We start from the raw sequence: 14,302 nt of genomic DNA on the forward strand, positions 1-14,302 counted from the left end.
GAGGCCAGATACAAGGTATCATCTGGGAGAGGAAATTCTTCAGGAGTCAGAGAAGGAAAAAGACTTGGGGGTTGATATCACGCCAGACCTGTCTCCTGCAGCACATATCAAGCGGATAACATCAGCGGCATATGCCAGGCTGGCCAACATACGAACGGCATTCAGAAACTTGTGTAAAGAATCATTCAGAACTTTGTATACCACATATGTCAGGCCAATCCTGGAGTATGCAGCCCCAGCATGGAGTCCATATCTAGTCAAGGATAAGACTAAACTGGAAAAGGTTCAAAGGTTTGCCACCAGACTAGTACCCGAGCTGAGAGGTATGAGCTACGAGGAGAGACTACGGGAATTAAACCTCACTTCGCTGGAAGACAGAAGAGTTAGGGGGGACATGATCACCACATTCAAGATTCTGAAGGGGATTGATAGGGTAGATAAAGACAGTCTATTTAACACAAGGGGAACACGCACAAGGGGACACAGGTGGAAACTGAGTGCCCAAATGAGCCACAGAGATATTAGAAAGAACTTTTTTAGTGTCAGAGTGGTTGACAAATGGAATGCATTAGGGGGTGATGTGGTGGAGGCTCACTCCATACACAGTTTCAAGTGTAGATATGACAGAGCCCGATAGGCTCAGGAATCTGTACACCTGTTGATTGACGGTTGAGAGGCGGGACCAAAGAGCCAGAGCTCAACCCCCGCAAACACAACTAGGTGAGTACAACTAGGTGAGTACACACCACCACACACCACCACACACAGCCACACACAGCCACACACCACCACACACCCCCACACACCAGGTACTTACCGAGAGCAACGGCAATAGCGATGTATCGCAGAGCGTCCAGCGGGTTCTTCGGTGGAGGTTGTACTGGAGTTATGTCTGTGGGAGAGAGAGACTCAGGTTACAGGGGCACCACATACTGGCAGGGTACCCACACCACATACTGGCAGGGTACCCACACCACATACTGGCAGGGTGCCCACACCACATACCACCACACAGAAGCAAGGAAGAGGCGCAGGGCGAGAGGGAAAAACCAGGAAGTCACAGCTCCCAACACAATACCCCCAGAAGCGAGGGGGGAACCCATAACCAGCTACCCAGTAACACCAGAAGGGAGGACAACCCCGCCTCCCTCCTCTGCATAGAAAACCCCCTTACCCCAAACCCTCCCTGCCCCCACTCAAATGTTCAGCCAAATCTCCCTCCCCCCACACCCAATCCCCACCCTTCTACCCCTCCCCTCCTCCCGAGTCCTCCCTCCTCCCCTTTCCTTCCCGTCCTCCCTCCCCTTTCACCACATACCCTCCCTTTCCCTCCCCCTTCAGTGGATCCCCCGCCCCTCATCCCAGTATCCTCTGAGACCCTGTTATCCACCTCACAGGTCCTCACACCCATGGAACAGTCTCCCCCACCAGCAGAACATTCACCAGGGAGGCGATTTGAGAAGGGACAGAAGAAAGTGAGCCTCAAAGCGATGTACACTAACATAGATGGAATTACAAATAAAGCAAATGAGCTTGGAGAACGGGTACTAGAGGAAAACCCAGACATAATAGCCCTCACAGAAACAAAGATCACGAAAACGATAACAAACGCAGTGTTCCCACAGGACTATTATGTTATGAGGAAAGAGAGGGAAGGAAGAGGTGGGGGTGGTGTAGCTCTGCTGGTAAGAAAAGGCTGGGATTTTGAGGAGATGGATATTCAGGGCTGTGAAGGTTTCAGTGACTACATAGCAGGTACCGTAACAAATGGAGGGAAAAAAATTATAGTCGTAGTCATATATAATCCACCACCAAATGACAGAAGACCTAGACAGGAATATGATAGAAATAACATGGCCACCATTAACATAATAGAAAGAGCAGCTTCTGTTGCTAGCAGGAATGGATCTGGACTACTAATTATGGGAGACTTCAACCATGGGAAGATAGATTGGAAGAACAGAGACCCGCATGGAGGACCAGAAACATGGAGAGCTAAGCTGCTGGACGTGGCAACAAGAAACTTTCTAAGCCAGCACATCACAGAACCAACAAGAATGAGAGGAGAAGATGAACCAGCAATGCTTGATTTGATATTTACCCTAAATGAGTGGGATATAAGAGAAGTTAAGATGGAAGTGCCCTTGGGAATGAGTGACCACAGTGTATTGAACTTTGAGTACCTGGTAGAGCTAGAACTTATCTCCCCCAAAAAAGAACTAGGAATCAAAAGGCTGGCATACCGAAAGGGAAATTATGAACAGATGAGAAGTTTCCTAAGTGAAATACCTTGGGACACAGACCTCAGAGATAAGTCTGTACAGGGTATGATGGACTATGTTACCCAAAGTGTCAGGAGGCAGTAAACAGGTTCATCCCGGCCCAACGGGAAAAATCCGAGAAGCAACAGAAGAATCCATGGTATAATAGGGCATGTATGGAAGCGAAGAAACTGAACAAAAGGGCGTGGAGGAACTTCCGGAATAACAGAACACCAGAAAGCAGAGAGAGATACCAGAGAACCAGGAATGAGTACGTCAGGGTGAGAAGAGAAGCAGAGAAAAGTTTTGAAAATGATATAGCAAACAAAGCCAAGACCGAACCAAAGCTACTCCACAGTCACATCAGAAGGAAAACAACAGTGAAAGAACAGGTATTGAAACTTCGAACAGGCGAGGTCAGGTATACAGAGAATGACAGAGAGGTGTGTGAAGAACTCAACAAGAGGTTCCAGGAGGTCTTCACAATAGAACAAGGTGAGGTCACTGTGCTAGGAGAAAGGGAGGTAAACCAGGCGGCCTTGGAAGAGTTCGAAATTACGAGAGAGGAGGTCAAGAGACACCTGCTGGATCTGGATGTTAGAAAGGCTGTTGGTCCAGATGGGATCTCACCATGGATACTGAAAGAGTGTGCAGAGGCACTGTGCTTGCCACTCTCCATAGTGTATAGTAAGTCACTGGAGAAGGGAGACCTACCAGAAATATGGAAGACGGCGAATGTGGTCCCAATATACAAAAAGGGCGACAGGCAAGAGGCACTTAACTACAGGCCAGTGTCCTTGACTTGTATACCATGCAAGGTGATGGAGAAGATCGTGAGAAAAAACCTGGTAACACATCTGGAGAGAAGGGACTTCGTGACAAATCGCCAACATGGGTTCAGGGAGGGTAAATCTTGCCTTACAGGCTTGATAGAATTCTACGATCAGGTGACAAAGATTAAGCAAGAAAGAGAGGGCTGGGCGGACTGCATTTTCTTGGATTGTCGGAAAGCCTTTGACAGTACCGCATAAGAGGCTGGAACATAAGCTGGAGAGACAGGCAGGTGTAGCTGGTAAGGTGCTCCAGTGGATAAGGGAGTATCTAAGCAATAGGAAACAGAGAGTTACGGTGAGGGGTGAGACCTCCGATTGGCGTGAAGTCACCAGTGGAGTCCCACAGGGCTCTGTACTCGGTCCTATCTTGTTTCTGATATATGTAAATGATCTCCCAGAGGGTATCGATTCATTTCTCTCAATGTTTGCAGACGATGCTAAAATTATGAGAAGGATTAAAACAGAAGAGGACTGTTTGAGGCTTCAAGAAGACCTAGACAAGCTGAAGGAATGGTCGAACAAATGGTTGTTAGAGTTTAACCCAACCAAATGTAATGTAATGAAGATAGGTGTAGGGAGCAGGAGGCCAGATACAAGGTATCACCTGGGAGAGGAAATTCTTCAGGAGTCAGAGAAGGAAAAAGACTTGGGGGTTGACATCACGCCAGACCTGTCTCCTGCAGCACATATCAAGCGGATAACATCAGCGGCATATGCCAGGCTGGCCAACATACGAACGGCATTCAGGAACTTGTGTAAAGAATCATTCAGAACTTTGTATACCACATATGTCAGGCCAATCCTGGAGTATGCAGCCCCAGCATGGAGTCCATATCAAGTGAAGGATAAGACTAAATTGGAAAAGGTTCAAAGGTTTGCCACCAGACTAGTACCTGAGCTGAGAGGTATGAGCTACGAGGAGAGACTACGGGAATTAAACCTCACTTCGCTGGAAGACAGAAGAGTTAGGGGGGACATGATCACCACATTCAAGATTCTGAAGGGAATTGATAGGGTAGATAAAGACAGTCTATTTAACACAAGGGGAACACACACAAGGGGACACAGGTGGAAACTGAGTGCCCAAATGAGCCACAGAGATATTAGAAAGAACTTTTTTAGTGTCAGAGTGGTTGACAAATGGAATGCATTAGGAAGGGATGTGGTGGAGGCTGACTCCATACACAGTTTCAAGTGTAGATATGATAGAGCCCGATAGGCTCAGGAATCTGTACACCTGTTGATTGACGGTTGAGAGGCGGGACCAAAGAGCCAGAGCTCAACCCCCGCAAACACAACTAGGTGAGTACATACTGGCAGGGTACCCACACCACATACAGGCAGGGTACCCACACCACATACTGGCAGGGTACCCACACCACATACTGGCAGGGTACCCACACCACATACTGGCAGGGTGCCCACACCACATACAGGCAGGGTGCCCACACCACATACAGGCAGGGTGCCCACACCACATACAGGCAGGGTGCCCACACCACATACTGGCAGGGTACCCACACCACATACTGGCAGGGTACCCACACCACATACAGGCAGGGTGCCCACACCACATACTGGCAGGGTACCAACACCACATACAGGCAGGGTACCCACACCACATACAGGCAGGGTACCCACACCACATACAGGCAGGGTAAACACACCACATACAGGCAGGGTACCCACACCACATACAGGCAGGGTACCCACACCACATACTGGCAGGGTACACACACCACACACTGGCAGGGTACCCACACCACATACTGGCAGGGTACACACACCACATACTGGCAGGGTACACACACCACATACTGGCAGGGTACCCACACCACATACTGGCAGGGTACACACACCACATACTGGCAGGGTACCAACACCACATACTGGCAGGGTAAACACACCACATACTGGCAGGGTACCAACACCACATACTGGCAGGGTAAACACACCACATACAGGCAGGGTACCAACACCACATACAGGCAGGGTAAACACACCACATACAGGCAGGGTACACACACCACATACTGGCAGGGTACCCACACCACATACTGGCAGGGTACACACACCACATACTGGCAGGGTACCCACACCACATACAGGCAGGGTACCCACACCACATACAGGCAGGGTACACACACCACATACTGGCAGGGTACACACACTACATACTGGCAGGGTAAACACACCACATACAGGCAGGGTACACACACCACATACTGGCAGGGTACACACACCACATACTGGCAGGGTACACACACCACATACTGGCAGGGTACACACACCACATACAGGCAGGGTACCCACACCACATACTGGCAGGGTACCCACACCACATACTGGCAGGGTACACACACCACATACTGGCAGGGTACCCACACCACATACAGGCAGGGTACCCACACCACATACAGGCAGGGTACACACACCACATACAGGCAGGGTACACACACCCACCTTTACCTCTCAATCTAGACTAATCCTGGCCATTAATTAACGATTCAGATGTTCACCAGACTTGTTACAGTAACCTCTAGAGTTTAGAGGTTACAGTTGGCTCTAGAGTCTAGACCAACTCCTTGTAACCTTAGACTGCCTGTGTACCACCAGACTTGTTACAGTAACCTCTAGACCAACTCCATGTAACCTAAGACTGCCTGTGTTCCACAACAGCTGTAGTTCTCAGCTACAAGGAGGCTCTGAGAGCCTGCCACCTCCTGACCCGAGAGTTACTGTCGTCACGCTAAGTGACTGCGGGAAGGATTAATTGAAACGTAAGTCCACGAATGTTAATTATTTGAAAGGAATGATGAATTGACTTTAAAGTGTGGTTCAATTCAAACAAAAGGACTTATGTATTAAATAGACTAAGGGATGCTAACAAACCTCACGTGGGTTTGTTAAACAACACAGGATCGTGGATTAATCCAGGAATAAAATGTAAAATTGTGGGAAAATTCCACTTACCATTAATTATACACAGGTTTATTACAAAAAGTGCTATAATTGAACACTCCCTAACTGAAATATAATCCTAACTAGAGACAACGGTATGAAGTTATTTAACAATTACGTTATTCACAGACTTTGACCTTACATTAGCTACCCAAGAGCCGGCCAGGTGTTCCGCCTGCCGCTACGGCGGTGCTCATTGGTCCACCTGCTGCCCCCACCTGGGACCCGGTCGGCCGAGCGGACAGCACGCTGGGCTTGTTATCCTGTGGTCCTGGGTTCGATCCCAGGCGCCGGCGAGAAACAATGGGCAGAGTTTCTTTCACCCTATGCCCCTGTTACCTAGCAGTAAAATAGGTACCTGGGTATTAGTCAGCTGTCACGGGCTGCTTCCTGGGTCGAGGACCTTTCCTGGTCGAGGACCGGGCCGCGGGGACACACACACACACACACACACACACACACACACACACACACACACACACACACACACACACACACACACACACACACACACACACACAAAAAAAAAAGCCCCTAAATCATCTCAAGATAACCTCAAGGTAACAACACTCATCTCAACCTAACGGGGTGAGAACAGCTTGGGTTACCTCATCTGACCCATGGCTAGTTGTCAAACTAATTTTCAAAGCTAATTACTAGAGCTAGACTCACTTTACACTGGGTCAATAAAGGTGACTGGATTCCTATTTAATATGATGGTAATTACCTATGTACTAATTGAATCACATCAATTATAAAATACAATGTTAAATAGTAACATGAATTACTCTAATTTAAATAAATTAACAGCCAAGATGGAAGACAGCATTTTGTCCTCCGCGGAGGCCTCCGCGTGGCTGGGGTGTCAAGCGTCTCACTTGACTACCAGAAACTAGTTCTCTTCCGACTCACTCACCTGCCCTTGTCAGCTAAGAGCTGTGGACTCTTTACTCTAAATTGACGTTAAATTACATAATAATCAACCTTGCTTAAGGAACTAAGTACAATAATGAGCCGTTTTGAGAAATTTCACAAAATTGGTGAATTAAACTTACAGGAAAGATGTGACCATCTTGCGTGCGTCCCTACCAGACTAATCCCGTGGGGAATTAGCCCAAGCCTTCAGGTAGACCCTACACCCAGTCTCCACACTGGACTATGTCCCTTGTATAACCCATGATATACTTCATGCAAGCTGTCTCATAACTAAGACAGCGTAGTCTGTTACATCCACACCACATAATGTGGGTACCCACACCACATAGTGGAGGGGTACCCACACCACATAGTGGAGAGGTACCCATATAGTGTGGGTATACATCACAGGGTACCCACATGATGATCACTAGCAACATGAAATAAGAACAATTAAACAAATAATTGAGGAAACTGACACAAGGAAAATGTACAAAACACATATACAATCCCTCCACCACCACCAAGGCTCCCTCCACCACCACCAAGGCTCCCTCCACCACCACCAAGGCTCCCTCCACCACCACCAAGGCTCCCTCCACCACCACTAAGGCTCCCTCCACCACCACCAAGGCTCCCTCCACCACCACCAAGGCTCCCTCCACCACCACTAAGGCTCCCTCCACCACCACCAAGGCTCCCTCCACCACCACCAAGGCTCCCTCCACCACCACCAAGGCTCCCTCCACCACCACCAAGGCTCCCTCCACCACCACTAAGGCTCCCTCCACCACCACCAAGGCTCCCTCCACCACCACCAAGGCTCCCTCCACCACCACTAAGGCTCCCTCCACCATCACTAAGGCTCCCTCCACCACCACCAAGGCTCCCTCCACAACCACCAAGGCTCCCTCCACCACCACTAAGGCTCCCTCCACCACCACCAAGGCTCCCTCCACCACCACCAAGGCTCCCTCCACCACCACTAAGGCTCCCTCCACCACCACCAAGGCTCCCTCCACCACCACTAAGGCTCCCTCCACCATCACTAAGGCTCCCTCCACCACCACCAAGGCTCCCTCCACCACCACCAAGGCTCCCTCCACCACCACTAAGGCTCCCTCCACCACCACCAAGGCTCCCTCCACCACCAGCAAGGCTCCCTCCACCACCACCAAGGCTCCCTCCACCACCACCAAGGTTCCCTCCACCACCACTAAGGCTCCCTCCACCACCACCAAGGCTCCCTCCACCACCACTAAGGCTCCCTCCACCACCACCAAGGCTCCCTCCACCATCACTAAGGCTCCCTCCACCACCACCAAGGCTCCCTCCACCACCACTAAGGCTCCCTCCACCACCACTAAGGCTCCCTCCACCACCACTAAGGCTCCCTCCACCACCACTAAGGCTCCCTCCACCATCAACAAGGATGTCAACAAATATAACATTTCAATTCATGTCCAGTGAGAGGATGGGGGATGGGACCGTGGATAGGGGGGCAGGGATGGCAGCCCACGACCCCTCCACCGTGATGTGAGGGCCGTCCCTGGCCCGGGCACCCCAAGGACTCCCTGCCCCGTGCCCGAGGTGTTAAGGGCACCTCCCTGCGCCGCCCTGGCCGCCCCTGCACGGCGCCCGCACCAAACTTGTCAACTCTTAATCCAGACATCTTGGACGCACGGATTTTCTTCACCAAAATTAAATTCCCTTACATTTCCGGGTCATCTTTTGCACTTTTCCTTCCTTCCCTCTCCCCTCTCTCTCTATATATCTCCTCTCTCCCCTCTATATATATATATATATATATATATATATATATATATATATATATATATATATATATATATATATATATATATATATATATATATATATATGCGAACAAGCCTGAATGGTCCCCAGGACAATATGCAACTGAAAACTCACACCCCAGAAGTGACTCGAACCCATACTCCCAGAAGCCACGCAACTGGTATGTACAAGACGCCTTAATCCACTTGACCATCACGACCGGACATAATGAGGTGATAGCCGAGGCTATTTGAACCACCCCACCGCCGGCACTCGGATAGTAATCTTGGGCATAGCATTTTACCAAATCACCTCATTCTTTGGGGCACACGTGAGGAACACAAATGCGAACAAGCCTGAATGGTCCCCAGGACAATATGCAACTGAAAACTCACACCCCAGAAGTGACTCGAACCCATACTCCCAGAAGCCACGCAACTGGTATGTACAAGACGCCTTAATCCACTTGACCATCACGACCGGACATAATGAGGTGATAGCCGAGGCTATTTGAACCACCCCACCGCCGGCACTCGGATAGTAATCTTGGGCATAGCATTTTACCAAATCACCTCATTCTTTGGGGCACACGTGAGGAACACAAATGCGAACAAGCCTGAATGGTCCCCAGGACAATATGCAACTGAAAACTCACACCCCAGAAGTGACTCGAACCCATACTCCCAGAAGCCACGCAACTGGTATGTACAAGACGCCTTAATCCACTTGACCATCACGACCGGACATAATGAGGTGATAGCCGAGGCTATTTGAACCACCCCACCGCCGGCACTCGGATAGTAATCTTGGGCATAGCATTTTACCAAATCACCTCATTCTTTGGGGCACACGTGAGGAACACAAATGCGAACAAGCCTGAATGGTCCCCAGGACAATATGCAACTGAAAACTCACACCCCAGAAGTGACTCGAACCCATACTCCCAGAAGCCACGCAACTGGTATGTACAAGACGCCTTAATCCACTTGACCATCACGACCGGACATAGAATGAGAGTGATTTGGTAAAATGCTATGCCCAAGATTACTATCCGAGTGCCGGCGGTGGGGTGGTTCAAATAGCCTCGGCTATCACCTCATTATGTCCGGTCGTGATGGTCAAGTGGATTAAGGCGTCTTGTACATACCAGTTGCGTGGCTTCTGGGAGTATGGGTTCGAGTCACTTCTGGGGTGTGAGTTTTCAGTTGCATATTGTCCTGGGGACCATTCAGGCTTGTTCGCATTTGTGTTCCTCACGTGTGCCCCAAAGAATGAGGTGATTTGGTAAAATGCTATGCCCAAGATTACTATCTGAGTGCCGGCGGTGGGGTGGTTCAAATAGCCTCGGCTATCACCTCATTATGTCCGGTCGTGATGGTCAAGTGGATTAAGGCGTCTTGTACATACCAGTTGCGTGGCTTCTGGGAGTATGGGTTCGAGTCACTTCTGGGGTGTGAGTTTTCAGTTATATATATATATATATATATATATATATATATATATATATATATATATATATATATATATATATATATATATATATATATATATATATATATATATATATATATATTAAATATGACCGAAAAAGTAAGATTAATAATTCTAACACGAATTTTCTCAATCTTTCTTACGTTTCTTTTCACTGTTGATGGTAGGAGCGGAGTTTTACACACTGCAGTCTACACTAAGGAAACAAACATAGGAATGTGCCTGAATGCCAACAGTGACTGCCCAGACAGGTACAAGAGGAGTGTTGTTAACACTTATGTCGACCGTGCTCTCAGCCACAGCTCAGAATGGAAGCAAGTCGACGAAGAACTCTGTAGGGTAAGGCAGGTCCTAGTCAATAACGGCTTCTCCAATGGTTTCGTGGAAGACATCATAAGAAGGAAAGTGAAAAGCCATGCAACCTCTGAAGAGACAACTAACACAACACCTATACCCCCTATTAGACTATTTTACAGGAACTTCTTTTCCACAGCTCATAAAACGGAGGAAAGGGTCCTGAAAGATATTGTCAGTAGAAACGTTATCCCTACAGACAAAAATCAGAAGATACAACTGACGATTTACTATAAAACCAGAAAAACGGCCAGCCTACTCATGAGAAACTCTCCAGACACAAAGCAGAACGCTTTAAAAGAGACCAACGTCGTCTATGCCTTCAAATGCCCTCTTGGGGACTGTAAGCCTCAAAAAACCCAGTATATAGGCAAGACAACAACATCTCTTTCCAGGCGTTTAACAATGCATAAGCAACAGGGCTCCATTAAGGAACATATAATCTCTTCCCACAAACAAACCATCACCAGAGAAATCTTAGCAAACAACACAGAAATAATCGATAGATACAGCGATAGCAGGCGGCTTGACGCCTGCCACCCCGCCTACCACCCCGCCTGTCACCCAGCCTGCCACCCCGTCTGCCACCCAGCCTGCCACCCAGCCTGCCACCCAGCCTGTCACCCAGCCTGCCACTCCGCCTGCCCCCCAGCCTGCCACCCCGCCTGCCACCCAGCCTGCCACCCGGCCTGCCACCCGGCCTGCCACCCCGCCTGCCTCCCCGCCTGTCACCCAGTCTGCCACCCAGCCTGCCACCCAGCCTGCCTCCCCTCCTGCCACCCGGCCTGTCACCCTGCCTACCACCCAGCTTGCCACCCCGCCTGCCACCCCGCCTGCCACCACACCTGCCACCCCGCCTGCCACCCAGCCTGCCACCCCACCTGCCTCCCAGCCTGTCACCCGGCCTGCCTCCCAGCCTGCCACCACACCTGCCACCACACCTGCCACCCTGCCTGCCACCCAGCCTGCCACCCCGCCTGCCACCCCGCCTGTCACCCAGCCTGCCACCCCGCCTGCTACCCAGCCTGCCACTCAGCCTGTCACCCAGCCTGCCACCCAGCCTGTCACCCAGCCTGCCACCCAGCCTGCCACCACACCTGCCACCCCGCCTGTCACCCAGCCTGCCACCCAGCCAGCCACCCAGCCTGCCACCCCGCCTGCCACCCAGCCTGCCACCCGGCCTGCCACCACACCTGCCACCCCGCCTGTCACCCAGCCTGCCACCCAGCCTGCCACCACACCTGCCACCCCGCCTGCCACCCCGCCTGCCACCCAGCCTGCCACCACACCTGCCACCCAGCCTGCCACCCCGCCTGTCACCCAGCCTGCCACTCCGCCTGCCACCACGTCTGCCACCCCGCCTGCCACCCCGCCTGCCACCCAGCCTGCCACCCCGCCTGCCACCCAGCCTGCCCCTCAGCCTGCCACCACACCTGCCACCCAGCCTGCCACCCAGCCTGCCACCCAGCCTGCCACCACACCTGCCACCCAGCCAGCCCCCAGCCTGCCCCTCAGCCTGCCACCACACCTGCCCCTCAGCCTGCCACCCCGCCTGCCCCCCAGCCTGCCCCCCAGCCTGCCACCCAGCCTGCCCCCCAGCCTGCCCCCCAGCCTGCCACCCAGCCTGCCACCCAGCCTGCCCCCCAGCCTGCCCCCAGCCTGCCCCCCAGCCTGCCCCCCAGCCTGCCACCCAGCCTGCCCCCCAGCCTGCCACCCAGCCTGCCCCCCAGCCTGCCCCCAGCCTGCCACCCCGCCTGCCCCCCAGCCTGCCCCCCAGCCTGCCACCCAGCCTGCCCCCCAGCCTGCCCCCCAGCCTGCCACCCAGCCTGCCCCCAGCCTGCCCCCCAGCCAGCCTCCAGCCTGCCACCCAGCCTGCCCCCAGCCTGCCACCCAGCCTGCCACCCAGCCTGCCCCCAGCCTGCCACCCAGCCTGCCACCACCCACTTGTGCTGACTCTTATGTTTTAACAAAACTTCAGGAAAACTTAATGATGTCAACGGCATTTTTTTATTAAGTCAACTGCAGCCGCTCACCCATGTGGGAGGGGGGAGGGGGGGAGAGGGGCGGAGAGGGGAGAGGTAGGGGGGCCGAGAGGGGGAGAGAGGCTAGCTACACCCTCCTTTCCACATTGCCCCCCCCCCACCTCCCCCTCTCCCGTGCGGGGGTAATATCTGGGGATGTGACCAGAGGGGTGGGGGTGGGGGAGGCTGTGTACACACTAGGCCTCGGCGCCCTCATGTACAGTGTTTATATACCGCCAAACACAAGTTAAAACGAAAGTTGTGTTTTTGGTATGGATTAATTGTGTTTGTTTTGTGTGTGTGTGTGTGAGGTGGGGGGGGGGGAAAGTGCCACAAGGGTCACGGGTGCTTGTAAGCGTGGCTCTGGGGTGCTATAGTGCCAGGGACACCACAACCTCCCCCCCCTACACACACACACTGCCTCTATTGGCTTCTCATTACTCCCCCCCCTCCCCCCCCTCTCTCTCTCTCTCTCTCTCTCTCTCTTTCTCTCCTATCTTAAAACAATCATATTTTAACTCGTCGTGGCAAGAGTATGCTATACATTTCTCTCCACAAAACATTCATTGTTAAAATTTTCGAACACTAAAATATTTCACCGCAAAATGCCACAATAATACTGGCTTGGAACGTCCTGGGAACGAAAATAAATTAACCATTCAGAAAAAAAAAATCCCAAAGAAAAACGTAAGAGCAGCTTCCCATCACTCTCCATCTCGTAAGTGAAACTTAACACCGAATTTTGCTGGAATGTCTCCTTCAGCTGCTGCTTCAGCCAATCATCAGCCAGATACCCACACCCACATACAGACTGGCTAAGCGACTCAACTGCCTGCTGACTCCTTATGTGCTTCGTGCTTATAGCCTGAAGTCTCCAAAGGAATCCGTTGACATACTGCGGGGAGCACGGGCCACAGGGATAAGAACCTCTCTCATGTGGAGTCGCTGTTTACCAACGTGCCGGTGGATGAAACAATTGGGATGATAATGGACAGTGTATCGTGATCCGGCTTGTACCTTTCTTGACACACCAGAGAGCATACTGAGAAAGTTACTCCAAGCTTGTACTAAAGAGGCACCCTTCGTGAGCCCGGATGGACACATGTATAAGCAAGTAGATGGGGTCGCCATGGGTTCTCCCCTAGGTGTCCTGTTTGCGAACTTCTACATGGGCACCATAGAGCAGAGGGTCCTAGTTGACATGGACTTGAAACCCGCCATATACTGCAGGTATCTTGACGACATTTTTATGCAGGTACGTCATGTCAGACGTCTGCAGCAGCTGAAGGAGGCATTCGAGCAAAATTCGGTGTTAAGTTTCACTTACGAGATGGAGAGTGATGGGAAGCTGCCCTTTCTAGATGTAACAGTCACGGAAAGGAATGGAGGCTTCGACACTGCAGTCTACACTAAGGAAACGAACATAGGAATGTGCCTTAATGCCAATAGTGACTGCCCAGACAGGTACAAGAGGAATGTTGTCAACGCTTACGTCGACCGAGCTCTCACTCACAGCTCTGGTTGGAAGTGAGGTTGACGAAGAACTCTGTAGGGTAAGGCAGGTCCTAGTCAACAATGGCTTCTCTAACGGTTATGTTGAAGACGTCATCAAAACGAAGGTGACATGCCATGCAACCTCTGAAGAGTCAACAAACACAACACTTGTACCTCC

At 51.4% G+C, this 14,302-nt stretch overlaps 1 protein-coding gene across 3 annotated transcripts in view; it reads right to left on the minus strand.

Annotated features, from left to right (window-relative positions):
* Positions 1-14,302, minus strand: part of LOC123763481 (mucin-22) — a 355,540-nt gene that overhangs the window by 36,417 nt on the left and 304,821 nt on the right. For all 3 annotated transcript variants that reach the window (XR_011222737.1, XM_069304642.1, XM_069304643.1), the window contains one exon: positions 818-892. Coding sequence is in view for 2 of the 3 variants with exons in the window: in XM_069304642.1 (XP_069160743.1) it covers positions 818-892 (75 nt within the window). In the remaining variant the exon portion in view is untranslated. The remainder of the gene's footprint in view (positions 1-817; positions 893-14,302) is intronic.

The sequence above is a fragment of the Procambarus clarkii genome, chromosome 52 (genome assembly GCF_040958095.1).
Source record: "Procambarus clarkii isolate CNS0578487 chromosome 52, FALCON_Pclarkii_2.0, whole genome shotgun sequence".
Taxonomy (NCBI): Eukaryota; Metazoa; Arthropoda; class Malacostraca; order Decapoda; family Cambaridae; genus Procambarus; species Procambarus clarkii.